Genomic DNA, 22,739 nt, shown 5'->3' on the forward strand with positions numbered 1-22,739 from the left:
AATATGATACAAATTAATTAAGATGTGTGGTGAACTATCGACAGTTTTTCATAATGTGTCATAAACCTATGTTTATTGACTGTGTATCAGTAAATCACTAAGCAATGCATGGAATTCTAAAAATTACATTGGAATATTATAAAAATTACCTATAGAACCTAGATAGTTAAACCACTGTGGTTTGTCACATGATATTGTCACATATCGAATACATTAACCACTTTCATTTGAGAAATAATGAAGAATATTAGATTTAGCTTTACATAAACAAAAAGAGTTGGACATTTATTCATATCAGATAAAGAGAACAATGTATTCTATGTACATATACTCTTTATCATATTTTCTGTTCTTCTTTGTCATTTATAGTTTTAGCTCTGATTGGGTGGGGGACATGGGTAGTAATCCCAATTTGTGGTAATGGGCATACTGATAGTATTGATCTGGCCATTACATCTTGGGCACAAGTGGTGAGGGTTAGCTTTGTACCCCATGAATGTGCATAACAAATAAAATTAAAAATAAATAAATAAATAATAATTTAAAAAGAGCTTGTCTTGAAATCTGAATCAAAATTTGATTTTAAAGTTTTAGTTGAAGAACAAAGATCATCGCAGGAAATCAAGGTTTCTCCTGTTTTATAGTCAGGTAGTCTGACCATTAAACTAGTTGGAGTCCCTTAAATTTAAGTATTTTATCTTACATGTACATTTATTTTTACAACCTCTGTTTTCAAGCTATTGTATAAATCTTGGAAGCTTTAAGTGGTACCTCCACTGATCACACATAGAAACTAGTTTACTTTTATCCTGCCCTAGCATACAAATAGTCTAAGTCAAAAGCTTCTCCTCCTAAAAATGTTAAATTTATTTATATTTTCATAAAATTAGGTATTACTTGTTGGTGACTTCAGGGTTTTTAAATGTATAATTAACCACAAGATAAGAAAGTCTAAACAAAGGTATGTTTGGTAATAGGTTGTTGTTCTAAAAATTGATGTTTACGCAAATGATTCAAATGCGCAAACGTTATTGGTTTCTCTCCATTTATATTTCTCAGGTCTTTTCTGATTATTTGCTGGACCCCACACCTGTAATTTCAGTTATACTGATTTCAGAGGAAAATTTGTATTTGGATACAATTTAGTCTTTTTCTTCTAGGATTATAATTCTCAGTGGGTTGGCTTAGGGTTTCTCAACCTTGGCATTACTGATATTTAGAACTGGATAATTCTTTCTTGTGGGGTGGGGCAGGGCTGTCTTGCTAGGAAGGTTAGCTGCATCCCTGGCCTCTACCAGCTAGATCCCAGTAGCACCCTCTTGCCCAGCTGTGACAACCAAAAATGTCTCCAGAGTTTCCTAAATATCCTCTGGAAGGAAAATTGTCCCCAGTAAAAAAACATTGCTTTAGCCCATCCTTGCACATCCACGTGTATTAATGACAAATTTATCTTTCATAGAGAGATCTTAGTAACTCCACGGAGAAGTCAGGTTGTTATGAAAACCTCCCAAGATCTTCAAATGATGAGCAATTCCAGATAAGAAAATACTTCACAAATGTTGAAACAATGAATGCAATTTGAACAACTCATACCTTAGGGGTCATAGGTGGAATAGTATTAGCATGTATAATAAGTCCTTTGATAAAAAGAGATTTTATAAAGTAATAGTGCTTTTTGTAAGTTTGCAACATGCTATGATAATTAATTATAAATGTGGAAGTTACTTTCTTATCTATGTAACTAAAGAGGAGAACAATGCTAAATGATAGGACAGAGTAGCCTGAGAGTTGGTTTTCTTCTTCTAATTTCAGGTGGAATTTATATTTCGTTAATTGCAAAAAGGTTTTTCAATCATTATTCTGTTTTATCATATTTATAGAAACACCTTTATTATTAGCACTAGCAAAATCTGAATTTATGTAATGAACCCATTTCATAAATTGAATATTAATCTAATGAGTGTCCTTTGCCAACCTAATTTCCAATCGTAGAATAAAAATTGGAAGAAGAAAATAGTTATATATGAGTATATTTGTTTGTCTATGTGTTATAAATGATTGAAGCTTAGTTAATAAAGAAAGTTTTGTCTTTTCATTTGTAAAATTATTAATTTTTAATTTGGTTTTATGGTCATATAATAGTTATTAGTAATTTTAAAATATTAAATTTTGAAAACACTATTTACTAATTATTAATGTGGATAAGATGTTAAAATTTAAATCTTCTAGAATTAGGCACATTAGAAATTAATTGAAGATTCAGTATACTTCAAAAAATTCATGGAAAAATATAATTAAAAAATAGTGCTAATCTTTCCATGAACTTTTTGAAGTATGAATGGAACACAAAAGTTGATATTGAGGTATAATAGAACTAATATGGCTATCTTGATAAAACAAGCACTTATTGAACTAATATTTTTATTAATCAGTTTACTTATGAAAAATTTAATTTTATAGTATTTTTTCTTTTAGTATTGTGACACCTGAAAAGATATTTTTTGGCCATATGTCCATCATCATTTTTATCTAAAATGCAATTAGTCATTGAAAGTGTCTATGCTTCATTAAGCAAAACTGGGACCAGATTGGTTAAGCTTATCACTGGCTGGGTCTGTAAAGAATTGATTAATTGGATATGAATGGAAGTTTTAGTTGTTTGATTGATTTACTTAACTGCCTTTCAAGACATTATTTTAATTAATTTTGGAGAAACATAATGAGAATTACTATTCTCTGGGTGGAGGTTAGATATTATAGTGTATCGATGCCCTGATTAAAGAGTGTTATTTATTGCATCTAAGGAAAAAAATTACTAGTAGTCTGAACATATCATTGTTTCTCTTAATTCAAGCTAATCCCAAACATAACTTAAATAATTCCTAGCATCAGTGACATGGGATGTAGGGTACAGTATTTGCTGATATTAAATACTTCTAGTAAATTTCAGTAGGTTAAGATTCTTTAAATATATAAACAATAGTTATGCTTGTAGGTCACTAGTGGCTTTCTTTTTTTTATCAAGGAATTGTTTTAAGAAGAGTCAGAGATAACAAAGAGTCAGAAATCATCTCAGGAGATTTCTATAACAGTCAGAAAACATTTGGGCAAATGAAGATGAGTTCCACTTCCCCCCGATTAAAGCAGAAAAGCATGGGTCAGGGGCAAGGCCCTTTTAGCATCTGGAGATAGATCCCATGGGGTCCGAGCCAACTGGGTAGCCTTGGATTATGAAAATACCTCTGACTGTAAATGGCCTTACCTGAAGCTTTCTCTGATTTGGTGGACAAAGGACTCCTCTCTGTCCAAGGCCTAGTATTACCTTCCCTAAACTTTTCTCTCTTTATTTTAATTGTCCCTTATCCTGGATTCATGTCACAATCATCCTATTCCTCCCATTCTTTGACTAGTCTTACTTCCAACAAAGAATATGTATTTGAATTAAAAATCCAGATTAATAAAAAGACATGTCTAGGATTCCCAATCTTTCACCTCCCTTGGGAAAAGATACTCTTTTGTTCTGTTTGAAATATGCAGGGGGAAAAAACCCAGGTTTGCTGCCACTCCCATGCCATCCTCCAATCCCCAACTCCCACCTGTGGAGATCTGACTCTATGTCTCAAAAACCAGATCACCAGAGAAATCTGGGAATTTCATTCATATATGTGAACAATGTTTTAGTGACCAAAAATACAAAAATAATATATAAACCACAAGAGCTGGCTGTTTACCCCAGTAGCATTAATGGCTTCCTGTTATTCACCAAGGCCTTGATTAGAAAGAGCCATCTCTGATTAGTTACTGACAATTCAAAACTCCATTTGCTTTAAAGAGCAAAGGATTTGAACTATTCTTACAATGATTACCCATTTCCAAGAGAATGTGATCCATGGACAAATTTGTCATTGATTTAACTTCTCTCAAGAACATTTCCCACCATCTTTTGTCATGACATCCATTTAATCAATAGTCAGAGACCCTGACATACAGAAGAAATGGCCTTCCCATGTGATAGAGAAAGTAAAATCCTTTTACAGAAAAAGAGAGATTTCTGGACTTCGAGGATATTGAGTCAAACAAATTGGTTGAGACCTTTTAACAATTCCAAAGGTAAAAGCAATCAAAGAAATAAACTCTCAAGAAGCCCCGAGACTTAAAAAATAAACTGCCTTCATAAGACTGTAGATTTTGTAACAGTACTTTCCCCCTCCTAGAAATTACCTGATATACTGACTTTCTTTACCTGAAGTTTTCTCTGACAGTCTGGACCAAAAGCATCTTGAATTTTGTCTTCCTGATATTAATAAGCAAGCAGGTTTGCAGCAATGTCTATTAGTGAAAAATCATATTTTCTATTTTTTGGTAACAAATTTTTTGATAGGGTTTAACCTAATCATTAATTTTGATTAAAATTAACCATTAGATCATTACCTTACTTATTTTAAACAATAGTTCACATACATTATATAGCAACATAAAATGCTTTTGGAGTTTTTTTGGAAAATTTTTTTTCCATTTCTTTTTTTTTTTTTTTTTGGCAGCTGAGATCGAACCCTGGACCTTGGTGTTATCAGCACCGTGCTAAAACCAACTGAGGAAACTGGCCAGCCACAGAAAGTTTTCTTTTAAGAAAATATTTTTTAAGAAAGTTTTAAGAAAATCTTCTTTGAAATGTAAAAGACTTTAGGCTAGCTATTAAAGAATAGTAGTGGTAAAGTTCATTTTGAGAATTTAAATCGTCTTAATTTATACATAGAAATAACTGCACCCTTAATATTTATTTATAATTTTTAAATTGACAAGTTAAAGTTGTTTGTATTTATGCACCCTTACTATTTTAAATGATATCTCTTTGGTACCTTTTTTACTAAATATTACTCCATCGGTGTAGTAAGGTGATAGTGAATGAAACAGGAAAGAAGCCTTTTTGTCAGTGGCTAAGTGTTCTGGGATCAGGAAACAGTTTTTTTGTTCTATTTTGTTTTTGCCTTTTTGGACAGTAATCACTTGATGATTATCTCTTGCTGAAAGCTCTCCACAGTACAGCATTTTGCCAGCATCAGAAAGACCTTTCTTTTGAGATGTAACCACAGTTTAGTGGTAAAACCACTGAACTCAAAGTCAAGAGACTTGGCTTTCAGACCCAGCTCCGCAATAAATTAGCTGTGTGTGATCATGAGCAAGTCACCTAACCTCACTGAGTTTCAGTGTCCTTTTTGTAAAAGGAGAATAAAACCTAGATGATATCTGAAGTCCATTCTACTCATAGTAGTAATATTCAGTGATTCAATATACTGTATTTTTGTTTTCTTATGAATCCAGCTCATCTAACTAGCATGGAGCGACTGCTAAAAAGAGCTGATTAGCAACAATTAGGAGTGGTATTTCATTTGTTTTGCATGTCTTTTTTTATTAAAAGCAGTTAATAATTAAAATCATATGTTTGACAGTACACTTTTTAAAAGAAAATATTTTCAATTAAAATGTAAAACACTAAAATCTCTGAGTCAAGTTGAAATTGTATTTTAAACATTTACATAGTAAGAGAGAGTTTTTCTGTTATAAGGCATGCTTAGAGAGACCAGACAGAATCAGAGCGAGCAAGCGAGCAAGCAAGAAAGCAAGTAGAACAAGTAAGAAAGAGAATGCTGAATTTTTATACATATAGTAAAAAATTATTGGTTTCTTCCTAAGAAGTTTATAGAATGAATCAAATTGTCTTTTGTTTCATTTCTGCATCTCAGTCATTTGTTTAACATTTTTCCTTTTTTTCTGAAAGTCAAAATCTGGCTTTTCAAAACTAAGTGAAGAATAGACTAAAAAAAAAAAAAAAAGCAAATCTGATGAATGGGTTTATTTCACTTATTTATCTGCTCTCATGGATATAACAACCCTGATATCTTCAATGAAATCTCCTTTACTCCAGCTTATAACAGTATAAATTTAAGTTAACACTTTAAGACATTTCAATCTGAGTGCATGTTCCAAACATTGCTATCAAATGGCTTGATTATTCTCTCAGATGGAGGAAACAGTACTGTCAGTGGCATGTGGCCATAAAAAAGGAAATAGTATTTATCATATATGAAATAATTCCAAAGTAAGGGAGGAGTACACGTTAAGACAGAACATAGCATAAAAACCCCATTGTTTTCAAGAACCTTCCTGAGTGCCTACTCTTTTGTCAAAAGGGAGAAACAAACTTTTTCTAGTGCTGAAATCTGATAAAAGAGAGAAAAAATTCAATGAAAAGAATTTATTTTCTTTGGAGTAACATTAAAAAAGAAGAAAAAGAAGAACTACATGCTACGAACAGCATTGTTCTCCTAAATAGGCTTTGCCAAGTCCCAGTAGATAAAATAATACAACATGTATGATATCTTAAACCCTGTTTATGGCCTCATCAAAATTACCACTATTGCTGTTATTATTTTAATGTAAATTCATTTCTTCCAAAGAAAATTGGTGTTTTCTTACACATTACTCTCCTTCCGCTTAATATGACTTTGAAGTAGGGAAGAACTTGGTGACTTCAGGGTTACTGCAAAGCAGCGATTAACAGCTCAGGTCATTTTGCTTGTAATCCATTTTTTATTGTATCTCCCTTGACAATGCTACAAATGAATGCTGAAAGAAATGGTCTAGATATAGTGTATAGAATCTAAATGGCACCATTTTATTGAATATATAAGCAACAATTGCTATTCTCTCCAGTAGTTTCATACAACCGATAGCAAACCAAGAAATTTTTCGTAGGATGAAAGTAAATTTATTATAGTACCCATTATGTTTGTATAGAGAATATTAAATGTATTTCCCTACTGTTTTCTAAAATAGCCATATCACTGTGGTTTTATCCGTTTTATCCATATGTTCTTACATTTCTGTGGCCCAGAGATGTATCGATAACAGTAAAAAAAAAAAAAATGGAAAAATTAAAAAATTGGTTCTTGATAAATCCAGCAGTGGTAAAGCTCAGAAATAAATTTTTAGTCTTTTCTCCAGCATTCCTCCATCTACAGAGTAAACAGCTTTTATTTAATCAGTTTTAGAATCCAATCTCTTTGGAACTATTTTTAGTACCTACGGGCCCTGTATGTTTTCTGGGCAACTGAACCAGATTTATAGCTCTGGAAGTGCCGTGTTATTTATTACCTTCCAACGGGCAATGAAATGGCATCTTGCACAAGCATATGTCAAAAATGTTAAAGTTTACTACAATGGCTCAGTTAATTTTTTCCCAGAACAATAGGCAAGAAATATAGCATTTTATTTGGCAACAAATGTATTTTACTTAATTTTTTTTAAAAGCAAAAATTGTTTACCTTGGGAGTTTCATATCCAGTGCCAACTTTCTCTTTGATGTTACAAATTCCTACAAAGAATTGAAGTCTCAGGTGGGCTTTACATCTTGCTTATTTCAGCATTTTATCCTGGGTTTGCAACCCCAAGACTTATTTTTGAATTTAAGAAGAAAATATCACTCACAAATACTCTTTTGCATTACATGAGATCATAAGAAAGTCCATAAATTTTTCTTGACCTGAGCCTGAAATGACAGTTTTGTGTACTTGAAATCAATACCATTTACGATGTCAGAATTCAAACTCAAACTCAACATATCATGTATAAATAAATGATTCTTGCATCCAGTTCATATAGCATATTACTTTCTTCTCCGAGTTTTTGTTTTCTTCCTTGATTGCACATATGTTCGTTTGACAGATATATGGTTTTGTATTTTATAAGTAATTCACTGGCCACATACCACACTTAGTATTTGTCATCATTTCTTTTGAAAATAAAGTTTTACAACTAGGTTGTAAAATTTTACTAGTGATAGACACTTTGGTTTTTATTACATCCTTAACAGAAAAAAAAGTAGTTTCTGAAAATAATTCTGGAATTGTTTTCTAGACAGTTTTATTAAAGTAAAAGAAAAAAAAAAACACCTAAGTCAACAATTCTATAGTATTTCTGTGCCCACACAGACTAAGAATTAAAAACAACCGCCACCAACCTCTGCTGTTTCTCCTTTTATCTTTTAAAATAGGAACTATCCTTTCAATTCATACACTTATTCATCTAACAAATGATTACTAAATATGTTCACACGTGCCATGTGCTATGTCCTTAGAAATTATAATATAAACAAAGCTTCATGCCGTGTTACCCCACACTCACATCTATTAGTAATTAAGTAAACCACCTAGGAAATACACACGAGTGATAGCTAGTGCTGTCACCAAAGGATGCACATTTAGGAAAGATATCCAAGGTTTTTCTCAGGTAGAGTTTGCCCCTATAAATAAATAGTTTTAAGGAGGCTGGGGATTCAGAATGTTATAGGTCAATTATCCCAAACTTTTTACTTTTTTGTGTATAGGACATGTCTATGGTAAAGTTTGGGAGATAATGAATTAAGGAGCCATGCATCTTTGTTTTTCCATTTTCACCTTTCTCACTGTCCTCATGTCAGTGGTCAAACATACGGCAAAGGGCTTCAGTTTTTTTTATTGCTCATGTAGGTGTGTTAGTTGAGCTAACTTCCATGGGGTAGAACTAATGTTGGTCATTCTTTATTCCTGAAGGAGATGAGACAGAATGAGACAGAAAACAGCCTTGGATTAGTCATTCAATAATGATAGTGAACTTAATGTTGGCACCACACTTGGACATCAAACTTAGATATTTCACCAAAATTTTGTTGAAAATTGTTTATGTCTTACACGTGGGCAACTCCTGTTCAAATTCCTTGGGCAATATGAAGTTTAAATATGTAAACCAGCAAGTCATTTGCAGAGTTCTAAGTGTCTGCGGGTGGAGGTGCAGAGTTGTGTATGCAATCACCGGGCTGAACATTGATTTTTGTGTTAAAGAAAAATATTATGACATCTTAGAACAGTACAGTCCATTAGAACTTTGTGCAACAATGAGAAAGTTCTGTATCTGCACTTTCCACACAGTAGCCACTAGTCACAGGTAGCTACTGATAACTTAAAATGTAGCTAGTGGGACTAAGAACTGATTTTTAAATTTTATCTAATTTAATATTTAAATATAAATACTCCCTTGGGGTTAATCACTATTGTATTGAACAGAGCAGTCGTAAAAGACAGAAGAACAATTGGGACATTATCCGTTAGTTGATATGTAAATTTCATTTTCACTTGGAGAATTAGAAAAATCTATCTTTTAAAATTACTGCCATTTCACATAAATAATTAAGAGTATACTGTTCTTGGACTTTTCAGCTAACAAACTTGCCTTAATTTGCCTGGGAAAGCAAAGGCCTATTCAAAATCCAGGCAAATACATAAGATTAAAAACTAAATATTTAAACAGAAAATCCAAAAACATAAGTACATAAAATTAAAAATTAAAACTAGCATATTGTTTTTTCCCAGATGTATTATTGTCACAACTTGGATAATTGGGTCTGAAACTGAAGAACTTCAGAACATTTACTTGTTTTTTTAATACTATATTATATGTCAGTTTCCCCTTATGTAACCTCTAATAATACCTTATGATTTTTCTTTATAGCTCTTATTAAAAGTGTAATTATTCTCAATATAAATCTGTTAGTATTAGTATCATCATTAAATAGACTGTCATTGATTTTTCTCTCACTTTAGCTAGAATTTAATTTCTATTACATTAGTATAATATTTTTACTCTCCACCGTATCCCCAGTGCCTAGGAGAATGCTCTGACCATATTAGCCACTCAATATTGGCATGTCAAGAATTAACAGAATAGTATTAAGAGCCATGGATTTTTATGAAGTACAATTTAGAAAGTATTTTTTCTACTCATAAATGAGATATTTTAAATTTGAACTTTCCTAAATGCTTTTTGGAGCATCATCACAAAAATAAAATTACCATTAATCAGTATGTTTATTTAGATCAGATTCTAATAAGAGCTACTGTATTTATTTATATTCAATATTATGGTCATAATATTCTATTTTTATTAAAATACGCATTTTAAAAAATAATAGGTTTCACTATGCTAATTTTCACACTATAAATAGATGTAACATGAAAAATGTTTCCCTTGCTGTATATTCAAAGAAAAGCAAGATTGTTCATTGGTTTATATAAATAAAATTTGAATAGAATGCTCATTTTAATTGTATAAATTAAAAAACAAGATAACCAGTACACAATGGATAGCTGATATGAAAATTTTTAAAAATCTCATTGAGGCAAACTGATGATTTTAATTAATATTTGTGAAATGCCTTAAATTTCATAACAGATATCTAATTCTTCCACCAAGGCATATTATGGCTCTGCATTCAAATAAAAATGCAAGTGAATAGCAATGCAAAAAAAAAAAAAAAATTCAGAAGTTCGCAAAAATATCTTCAAGTAATTCATAAGAGGAAAAAGATAGATGTACTTGGATATTGCATAAGATTATATATAGGCAATTATAACACTTGAGTAAATTTTTTAAAAGATAATTTGATGTGGAATGTGTTTATTCTAGCAGTCCCTGAAAACCTGGTATCATTTTTTGGTCTCTAACTTTTAGGATCTTGTTTTAGACACTGGGATGACAAAACTATGGAAACCTCAGATGTTATCCTGTTCTTTTATGACAGAGCACATATATGAGAGATCAGTAACTGATCCTCACCACATGTCAGCAACATTCATGTTAAAAAATGTATTGGAGAACTAAAAATTATTTAGATGTCTATGTATGAGGGGTCTTCAAAAAGTTCATGGAAAGATTTGTATTATCTTTTAGTTCTATTTTTCCACAAACATTTTGAATTACCCTCGTGTGTGTGTGTGTGTGTGTGTGTGTATACATATATATTTGTGTGTACGTGTATATTCATAAATCACCCATGCAGTAGGAATCTCAGGGTCCATTTCTGATCTTTTCCTCACACCCTGTAGTATATTTTTTCTTACTCATTTCCCTCAAAATGCTGCAAATAACACTGGACAGGACTCCCCCTGAGAGGAAGTCAGCACTACTCCTTAGTCAGCTGGCAAGATCACTATCGATCTGTTGTAAGGCTCATCTTATAGTAAGAGGGGACTATTTTTCAAATGTTCCTATACTGTGACTTCAGGGTCATGAAGAGAAAATAGGTGCTGTTGCAAGCTGTCTTTTCCAATTTGATTTTTTGACATGTGAGTTTTGGTTCATTCTGATTGCTCATGTAAAAAAAAAAGTTAATAAAATAACATTGTATTGTTAATCTCCAAGATAATTACATTTTTAGCATCTCTTCCTCTAGGAAAAAATGGAAAATTCTGTGTATTTTATACAAATTTATATTCTAACTAGAATTTGTGCATTTTCTCCATTTGCCAAAAGTTTTACGTGTATTTATTAGATTTGATACTTATGCTGTTGCCTTGGATGAATATTTTATACTTACTGATAACTTTTGGTGGTGAAACAGCTTCTTAAAAAACAGAAATCTATACTAAAAATATTTTATTTCATTTGGAGTAACCATGGGTAATTCATTTATAGCTTTATTTATCACGTGAAATTTAGTGACAATTCTTTTTAAAATTCTATACACTTCTTTATTTGGAAAACTTTAATAGTTTACATAAATTACTTACATTTATTACCATAAAATGCTACTGCTTGAAACCCACCAGAACATCTTCTAGTGCAACTCTAATTTTACAGATATCTAGAGATTTTAAGCAACTTGCTGTGGTCACAATATTAATTGTAGGCAGAGCTGAGACTTAGAACACAAGTCTTCTGACCCCTATTTCTGAGCCCATCCTACTATGTCATGTGGTGTCAAGAAATGGAAAACTTTTCCATTACATAAGTTAAATTATATGCCATAATTTGTATTAATATGTTAATTTATATTAACGTAAGTTAAATTATATTTCATTTCATGTTTTCCAGGGTCAAAACATTTTTGGGCTCGATGTCATTGAAACACCAGAAGGAGACAAGATGCCACAACTGATTGTTCAAAAGGAGCTAGATAGGGAAGAGAAGGATACCTATGTGATGAAAGTAAAGGTTGAAGATGGTGGCTTTCCTCAAAGATCCAGTACTGCTATTTTGCAAGTAAGTGTTGCTGATACAAATGACAACCACCCAGTCTTCAAGGAGAAAGAGATTGAAGTCAGTATACCAGAAAATGCTCCTGTAGGTACTTCAGTGACACAGCTCCATGCCACAGATGCAGACATAGGTGAAAATGCCAAGATTCATTTCTATTTCAGCAATCTAGTCTCCAACATTGCCAAGAGACTATTTCACCTCAATACTACCACTGGACTTATCACAATCAAAGAACCACTGGATAGGGAAGAATCACCAAACCACAAGTTACTGGTTTTGGCAAGTGATGGTGGATTGATGCCAGCAAGAGCAATGGTGCTGGTAAATGTTACAGATATCAATGATAATGTCCCATCAATTGACATAAGATACATCATCAATCCAATCAATGGCACTGTGGTTCTTTCAGAAAATGCTCCACTCAACACCAAAATTGCTCTCATAACTGTGACAGATAAGGATGCTGACCATAATGGCAGGGTGACGTGCTTCACAGATCATGAAGTCCCTTTCAGATTAAGGCCAGTGTTCAGTAATCAGTTCCTCCTAGAGACTGCTGCGTTTCTTGACTTTGAGTCCACAAGAGAATATGCCATTAAATTACTGGCCGCAGATGCTGGAAAACCTCCTTTGAATCAGTCATCCATGCTCCTTATCAAAGTGAAAGATGAAAATGACAATGCTCCAGTTTTCACCCAGCCTTTCATAAGTCTTTCTGTTCCTGAGAATAACTCTCCTGGAACCCAGTTGACGAAAATAAGTGCAACGGATGCAGACACTGGGCGTAATGCTGAGATCAGTTACCTTTTAGGTGCTGATGCACCACCTGAATTCAACCTAGACCGTCGAACAGGCATTCTGACTGCAGTGAAGAAGTTAGATAGAGAAAAACAGGAAAAATATTACTTCACAGTTCTGGCAAAAGATAATGGGATGCCACCCTTAGTGACCAATGCCACAGTCTTTGTGACCGTTCTTGATCAAAATGACAACAGCCCAATTTTCACTCACAATGAGTACAATTTCTATGTTCCAGAAAACCTTCCAAGACATGGGACAGTAGGACTAATCACTGTAACTGATCCTGATTATGGAGAGAATTCTGCAGTCACTCTCTCCATTTTAGATGTGAATGATGACTTCACCATTGATCCACAGACAGGTGTCATACGACCAAATATTTCATTTGATAGAGAAAAACAAGAATCTTACACTTTCTATGTAAAGGCTGAGGATGGTGGTAGGGTCTCACGTTCTTCAACTGCCAAAGTAACCATAAATGTGGTTGATGTGAATGACAACAAACCAATTTTTGTTGTCCCTCCTTCCAATTACTCCTATGAATTGGTTCTACCATCCACTAATCCAGGCACAGTGGTCTTCAAGGTAGTTGCTGTTGACAATGACACTGGCATGAATGCAGAGCTTCGCTACAGCATTGTAGGAGGAAACACCAAAGGTCTGTTTATAATTGATCAAACAACAGGCAACATCACACTGAAGGAGAAATGCGTTGTTGCAGACCTTGGTTTACACAGACTGGTAGTCAAAGCTAAGGATTTAGGACAACCCGATTCTCTTTTCAATGCTGTAATTGTTAATCTGTTCGTGAATGAGTCAGTAACCAATGCTACACTGATTCATGAACTGGTGCACAAAAACATAGAAGCACCAGTGACCCAAAATATTGAGACAGCTGATGCATCTTCGCCAACCAGTGACTATGTCAAGATTATGGTTGCCATTGTTGCTGGCACCATAACAGTCATCCTAGTTATTTTCATCACTGCTGTAGTAAGATGTCGCCAATCGCCACATCTTAAGGCTGCTCAAAAGAACAAGCAGAATTCTGAATGGGTTACTCCAAACCCAGAAAACAGGCAGATGATAATGATGAAGAAAAAGAAGAAGAAGAAGAAGAAGCATGCCCCTAAGAACCTGCTGCTTAACTTTGTCACTATTGAAGAAACGAAGACAGATGATGCTGACAATGATGGAAACAGTGTCACACTAGACCTTCCCATTGAGTTAGAAGAGCAAACCATGGGCAAGTACAACTGGGGCACTACACCTACTACTTTCAAGCCCGACAGCCCTGATTTGGCCCGGCACTACAAATCTGCCTCTCCACAGCCTGCCTTCCAGATCCAGCCTGAAACTCCCCTGAATTCAAAGCACCACATCATCCAGGAACTGCCTCTCGATAACACCTTCGTGGCCTGTGATTCCATCTCCAAGTGCTCCTCCAGCAGTTCCGATCCCTACAGCGTTTCTGAGTGCAGCTATCCAGTGACAACCTTCAAGACCCCTGTGTCTGTACACACCAGACCGGTAGGTAATCCAAGTTTCTAACTAAACTTTCTAATTCCATTTCATTTTTAAGTTATTTTGAGTTGATGTAGAACTTTACAGAATCTATTGATTTCAAAGATGAATCAAAACAATCATATTCTGCAGAAGTATCCACATAGATATATGGATTTACTTAAGTTTAGTAGAAAATCAGAACTAAATGACTATTGATTGTAGGAAAATTGGGTGCAAAATAATGATTAAATAGGGGCAATTTTGTCTATAGATGGCAGTGTGATACTTCTTGCTAGAGAATATACTAGAAAAACTCCAAAACAAAGGTTTGTAGCACTGTCCTCAGTACCATTGTATACATGAGGATCAGAACAGTTTGGGCTAGATACATCACAGTGAAGCTTTTTAGCATCTGATAAGCAGCTCTTAATACTAATGGTGTTGAGAATCCCATCTTCACTTGGGAAAATCTGTGATTGCCAAAAGTAATTATATGGTACCAAGATATCTTTCCCCACTCATCCCACCATACCTCCAGGTTCCCACCAGAAAAAGAGTGTCATTTTCAGATTAAGAAGTCAAACTTATTCTGGTTCATCAAATCTATATTCACACAACATAACAAAAATGGGATTAGAAAACTAAAGGATTACTCACTCTCATCTTCAAGCCAGAGAATGAAATATATATGAGGTCTTTGTTTTAGATATCCATTTAAATATTTGCATGTTTTTGCAAGGTATTCAGAACCCTTCAGGACACATTCTTAAAAGATAAAAGATAATGACTTTTAGAAAATGAGATATGTTTGCTTTCTCTAATGGGCATGAAAGAAAATACAGGCATATTAAGACCCAAGAAATCTGTGGACAATTATTTAAACCCAATACCTTTATGAAAACAATAGTTTATATAATGCTTTTTATCTGTATTCCATGGAGAAGTGAATACAAATTTATCTAGAAATTTGTAGTAAGTTGTACAATTTAAGAATGGTTGTTTCCTTAACAAAATCAAGTGATGGGATTTATCTACTTTTTTTCTCTTGAAGTCATGCCACATGTTGACTATTTTCTTTTGTCTGTATAACTCTTAAAAAGGCCTTAAATTAGTTTTAGTGAACGAAGTCTTTTGAAAACCTATTCAGGCTTAATAAAATGGTAGCAATATGAAAGTCAAAATAGATTCCTGCTTACCAAAAGTTAGGGATATTAAAGAAGTCTACAGGATTCAAGATAATAATGCAAATAATTTACCATAATTTGGGGAATGGTTTTAACAATAGAGGTCTTTCAAAGATATGCACAGTTAAATAATACAATAACATTAACCTTTTTCTCTTAATCACACAGTGAAGGTAAGGTACTAAGTCAGGAGTGGGTGCATTTTTTTTCCAATAGGTCCGCAATTAAATGCTGTTGCTAAAGGTAAAATAGAATCCTAGACTCTGTGTACAGAGTTTCTTTTATGTTTTGAATGAGTTTATGGGACAGTGGTTATTTCTACAGTTTGGATGAGTCCCATGTTTCCTTATGTTGGTGGATGACAGACATAGTAGATGCCTAACATCTCTTCAGGATGTGTTTTTGTTTATATTTAAACATTCAAAAAGACATTCTCATTTTCTAATTCTTTATTGGTATTATTCTGCTTATTGGAAGCATTTCTCAACAGAGAAGAATCCTGTATGAATAACACTTTATGTGTGATGTGTATGCTAATAACATTCTTTCCTGGACTAAACTAGTGACTTGTTTTAAAAAAGTACACAAAGGGTAGGGTTTGTGGATTACATTTGTAGATGATCATTTTTAAAAGATTGGCTCATGAAATTAGCTTAATAGAACAAATTCTGGTTTCAACTGTTTTGGAAGGCATGGAGGTATTTATCAGCTAGACTAATTTTACTTGAGAATATGAACATACAGTAAGCAAGGCATGGATGAAGCAAAAAAAAGTGAAGTATTTTCCAAATATCTTGATTTTTAAAATTTACTTGTTTTGATAATTTGTAATATTTAAAGTCAATAAAATTAATAACTCTTTCCCATGGTAACATTTTATCTTATATAGCTAAACATAGGACAGTGGCTTCATGAATTAGGCAAAATATGAAAAGTATATGCTGAGGAAAATGAATTTTTGGTTATCATTAGGTTTTTATTAACTAAAAGGACTATCTTAGAATCAATGAGTTATCAGATGACTCATTTGATCTTTTACATTTTAGAAAAAATAAATTGTATACTTTATATCATTGGTTTGCAGTTGCTCCATATTCATTACTAAATATCTTGTGAACATGAATTGGTGAACTTAGGCAGACTTAAAAATAATTTAAATTTTTACACTTTGTGCTTCATTTGCAATGTTCTTTACCGTTTTTATATACTCTTAAATTTGTGATTAATGCCAGGAGAGGCCTCTTACATTCCCTGGTGCTGCAGAATGCTAACAAGATAAGTGAGCACTGAAAAAGAAATTATGTATTTAAAAATTCAAATACAGTAGGTGCCTTCTTTTTAAAAAAACATCATAAGAAATGGGGGAACGTGTCAGCCAAAACAATAAAAATTTATTGCTCCTTAAGGAAATTATGACAGTGGAATAAAATACTACTGTTAGCAGAAGGCAGAAATACTCCAATTTATTTTAAACAAAGTAAAAAATACATTTTCAAAAGGAGAGTTTAGGATGATATTTACATCTAGTTCATTACTCATCTGAATAAAAATATGAAAGTGGAGAAATAAAATGGTTCTAGTAGCAGTAAGGTACAAGGAGCTTCATCAGAAATTTTACGTTTTAAAAAAGGAATCAAATATCTTCAATAGATTTTTTTTCTGAATCTGGTGTTCTGAAAAACTATGGAATATTCACTGTATAGGAGTACATCTATTGAAGAGAGCCATCCATACCTAGGGAATATGATGCTCCTTTTGGCATGTTTCTACATGTATTATGGAAGGCATTTTTGTATATATTGTAGTAGAAATAAAAAACATGAAATTTAAGAGGATGAGTTGACAAACTGCCTTTTATTAACACCTTTCAGAGCAAGCAGATAGCATTTGGTTGGTATGACTATAGAAAATCAATAAGTATAAATAACTATTTTAGAAGATAGCATTTGGTTGGTATGACTATAGAAAATCAATAAGTATAAATAACTATTTTAGAATCAGTTTTGATAATTTTCATATAAAAGAGATATCCTGCCCAAACCAAGTCTTGCTTAACACAGCTCCCCCATTAAAATATTGTGCAGGGTATACCTTTGAAAAATTGAGAGGAAAATAAAAAATAATAAAAAAAAAACCCAAAACATTTCTGAAGGTCTTCTATATAGTAATCACTGTCTTAGACATGTATTTGAGGTACTTCATTTTCTCCCCATCAAAAAAATTCTAACAAATTTCTGTGATTTGAACTGATACGGTCTTTCAATTTGGGAAATGAGTTAAAGGGAGTGGTGAAAGTTTTGGATGGTTATAATTCATGGATAGAACCATGCTGTAGATATGATACATCGATTCAAAATGGTAACAGTAGTCTATGTTAGCTTGGAATAGGATTGGTATTCACTAATATTAAATTCAGTAACTTTGATTCTGTGCATCTATACCTTGGTAATGTGAATTTTAGCCATGTAGCATGCTTGGCAAATAAGACTCCTAGACCACAACCATCTAATTTTGATAACATGTTATTTTTCTTGTCCTAGACTGATTCCAGGACATCAACTATTGAAATCTGCAGTGAGATATAACTTTCTAGGAACAACATAATTCCATTTCCCTTCCAAAAAATGTCAATGATTTATGATTTAAAATTTGGCTAAGATCATTAATTTTGTAATCTGGATTCCCCATTTAAAAAGCAAGCAAAAAAAATACCACATTAAAAATGTTGTCCCAGTGAACCTTCCCTTGTGTTTTCTTTAGTTGTAATCTGGCAATTGAAATTTAAAATTTATGGAAGAAACAGTGCAGTGGAATAACAGAGTTCTATCATGCTGTTTCTCTGTTTGCTTGCTCTGAATGTCAGCAACTGTGATGTAACATAATGCTGTCTTGATGTGCACACTGATGGTTAATATATCTGTAATGAAACATGGAATTACTTGCCATGTCTGATTGCTGAAGAATTTAAACATCATCTCCGGGAGTTTGGAAGTGAAGCTGAACTATCCAAGCTACCCTCTGAAACGTATCCAGGGCAAGATTTTTTTTTTTTTTTAAACCAAAAAACAGGCAAACAAATAAAAACAAAAGCAAAAATCTTTAATTCAGTTTTTAAAAAATAGTCACTAGTGTAGTGTTGCTGAGAAAATCATTATAATTATCAGCACTCTGCTCAAAAATTAGATGATAAAAAATAATCATACTGGGTTTTGATGTTGATTATAATCATGTTGTTCCACTACGTTAATCATTAAAAAATGTTTTTGTTGTAATGATGTTTCCTTTTTCTATAAATACTTAAAGAAGTTTTTTCTGTTCTTATCTACTGAAAGGAGAATGTAAAGTTCTTTATACTCCCTGATATTTTGAATGAAATGTATTTCTTGTATTATGAATCAAAACTCCAGTCATATAAGGGTAAAAACAAGGATTTAGATAGGTTATGTCGAAAGATTATATCTCAATTTTGAAATTACCTAGGAAAAATATAAGGTACCAGAGCCATATTTAAATAGAACTATTTTATTTCTCTGGCATTAAATTACTGAATATATAACATTGCTTTGAGTAATTTGCTCTTTAAAATTAGCTCACTTTTCACAGTATGTCAATTAACTCATTATACATTATATTTTATTGAGGAGAGAATGACATGTTCCAATTTTATGCTGTATTCTTTAAGCTGCTTGTGACTTACTAATACTACTAATAGAATTTTTTTTTTTTAAATCATGATTTCTTGGGACAAAATGGGAGTATAAAGGACCCTTATAATCACAACGTAAGATATGCTTCCTGGATTTTCATTCAGATGCTTAATTGTGTATCATTTGACCTTGGAAAGTGTGAATAGGATTTGATCTGTTATGTATGTACATTAAAATTACTATATTATTTGAAGCGTTCTTTAATATCAAGGATTTTAGAAAAGGTTTATGCTCTATTAAGCATTTCAAATTAGTGTAATTCTTGGATATTTAATATGTAGGTAATATTTTAAATGAGTTTCTGTTAAAGTTTAGTGTTTCCATTGATTCAATACAGGATCCCTTGTACCTCCAGTGATGTCAGGTTCCTCGAATATATGTGCTACCTAATTGTTTAAACATTACTTAGTTGATTATAATGACTGTGAGTGTAACTACTTTACTGGTAATGAGAAATGTCATTTAAGTTGCAATATTATATTACATAATTATAAATAACTGTTGTAAAAAATACTTATAATTACAATTTACCTCCGTATAAATTATTCACATAGAACAACTTTCTTCCCATCTCTTCTCGATAAATGAAATATTTCAGTTTAATTCAAATCGTTCTAAAGAATGTTAAAATTATGCCAACTCAGTATACCCCTAAAGTCAGTGCCCTGCAGGTACCAAGATACACTAAGAATGGGGGTTTCTAAAATCCTTAATCTCAATTTAATTGTAAATAAGATAATGAGGCCCAAGAAAGTGAATCTGTTCACATATCCCATAATAAACTACCATGGCTTCATGACCATTTGTGTATGTGCTTATCATATAAATGCATTTTAAATGCTTCTGTCATGACTACCTTGGTCTCTTCTTTTCTACACACTCTGTGAACTAAGGGAAAATGCCACATTTTTCTTACACCTCAGTGACTGTGATGAGAAAGACTCCTAATCACTCCTTTGTATGTATGAAGATGAAAATGTCTTGAAATAGTTATCCAGAATCCCTTAGAAAAAATTCCTCAATGGTTTTGTGAGTGTTGTCTTTGCAGAAGACGAAAATAGAAACTTTATTTTTAAAGTTGTAAGTGACCCATCTCTCATAATGCAGCTTCTGTGAGAAAGGAACTTCTAAGTTGATTTCTTTCCTGCTCTTTGAGATAAAATATTTACCCGTGTAAGCCAATGATGATTGAGATTTAACAGTATTTAAAATTGGGCCATCGATAAAAATGGCTTCTACTTTTGACTGTTAACTACAAATCTATCCTTTGCTTGTTGTCAAATATTTCTATTTGACAACAATATGGAAGGCATTGAAAATAGTTTTCCACAAAAGCCAAAGGAGACAAAAATATGTATTTACCTACTTGGTTCCTTCTTATCAGTTGATTTGGTATATACCTTTAATTTAATTGTCATTATTATTACATGTTTGACTTACAAGGTGTCAGATATCTTCCAACCTCTTGTTTTGGTATAAATGAGCTCCTGTAATATTCTCCATATAATATCCAGTGCATAAATGGAAAAAGAAATGAAATACGTCCCCTCCTTTTATTTAAATATGTTTATTTTTAGAACATAAGATATTTAAGCAGTTACATTTCTGACATTATTTTTATTTTCAATGTTTAAATCTAAAAATTATAAAATAATTTTAATTCCATCAATTAATTAATCATTTACATATATGTCTTGTTTTTCTGTTGACCACCCTGTCCACATTATCGATGAAAATACATAAACTATAGAATAATTTTTAAAAACTGAATACAGATTCAATCAGTCAACCACTATGTTGTACAATATTTGCTAATCTTTTCATTTTAACACAAAATACTACTGCCTCATTTTACTCTTTTGTCACCTGCACTCTTCACTGTTTACCCACGTGTTGTAATTGTGTGTCTAGCTAGGTGTGATGTGGAGCCCGATCTCAACAGAAATGCTACAGGACAGGTGGACCTTAAGAAATTTCATATGAACTTAAACCACACTCTGTAAATGCTTCCTATAGGTGCTCTTGTGTAACCGCCATGTTTTCTTAGATTTTGTGAAGCCTAGTTTTTGTTTGTTTAAGTATTATTTAAATTTAGGTTTCTAGCATATTCAAAGGTGCTGTGATAGTACAAAGCTGTATTGTTGTATATAATTAGTATTTTTAAAAAGAACTATTGTGCACTTTGTTTTTTTCATACATTATGGATGTTCGTACATGACATCCATGGTTTAATGTGGTATTTAGAATTAGAAGTAGACTTTTAAAATTCTAGAGTAGCCATAGGCTTTTATTTTTATTGTACGTGTAATACACATTTGTTGTAGAAAAAAGTAGAAAATTGTAGATAGATTTTAGGTGAAAAAAATTTAAATTATTTGTTTTTATTTCAGGTTGTATCAGTAAGTTCTTTAAAACTTACTTAGTAATTCTGTTTGAAAGCTCTATAACTTATGGAAGTTGTGCATTTTAAAATTACAGAATTATTCTCTTCAGTTTATATTATAAACTACACATGCAGGTTTTTACACATATTGAAGATTGACATATTTATTATGCATATTGTTTATTTTTATAGATGTATGATTGGACAAATTCATGTAATAGCATAGCTTGATTAATTGATAGAGTAATACAGAAAGGTGTGCTACATTTCTCCACCATGTGACTAACCTCCCCTCAGTGAAAATATTTAGTCTTGATGAAAAGTATCTTTTTTAGCTAAAAAGAATGCCATGTAAATTTCTGGCAAAAGTTCCCTTAGAACAAACAACCAAGTTATTTAGTTATTTCCAAGAATTGTCATAACCAACAATTTTTCCTTTTCAATATTCTAGGTATTCTCTTTTTGTTTCTAGATATTCTCAGTTAAAATTGCTTTAACTGTTCCATTGTAAGTCGTTAATTATGTTTAATTATCCACACATACATAGGTACTATCCAAGTAGGAATAAAACTTTTTTTGTCAAGTGAAAAAAATCACATTTTATTAGTTTTCAGTTAGTCAAATTGACATAATAATGAAAATAAAATATTTCAATGGGTTTTCTGGAAATATTTGCACTTCTCTCCCTTATCCTAGAGCCTTATTTTTATTAATTATTCACTGATTTACTTTATAAAATGTTATTCTCTTTGAAATGCAGTTTCATTCTTTTTGTCTTAAAACTTAGCAAAGATATTAGATAAGAAAATAATGCTTTCATTAGACTCTCAACTAGAGAAGAGTTTAAATAATAAAGCTTTTAATCTATTCATTGGTAATTAAAAGTAAACAGATATGCAACTCTGATGAAAAATATTATCCATAAAATAAAATTTAAAATATATTTACTTGTTTTATTACATATCAGTTCTAACCTCAATTACAAAATCAATGCAGATCACCATTTCAATGATATACAATAACAAAGGATAATTGATTGTAAACACTGTTAACTTACACAAAATTATTTCCTGTAAGTCAAACATG

General features: G+C 32.2%; 1 protein-coding gene across 5 annotated transcripts in view; it reads left to right on the plus strand.

Annotated features, from left to right (window-relative positions):
• The window catches only part of PCDH11X (protocadherin 11 X-linked), a 671,252-nt gene that overhangs the window by 14,794 nt on the left and 633,719 nt on the right, over positions 1–22,739 (plus strand). For all 5 annotated transcript variants that reach the window (XM_063084040.1, XM_063084041.1, XM_063084043.1 and 2 more), the window contains exon 2: positions 11,908–14,403. In XM_063084040.1, coding sequence (XP_062940110.1) covers positions 11,908–14,403 — 2,496 coding nt within the window. The remainder of the gene's footprint in view (positions 1–11,907; positions 14,404–22,739) is intronic.

This window comes from Cynocephalus volans, chromosome X, assembly GCF_027409185.1.
Source record: "Cynocephalus volans isolate mCynVol1 chromosome X, mCynVol1.pri, whole genome shotgun sequence".
NCBI lineage: Eukaryota > Metazoa > Chordata > Mammalia > Dermoptera > Cynocephalidae > Cynocephalus > Cynocephalus volans.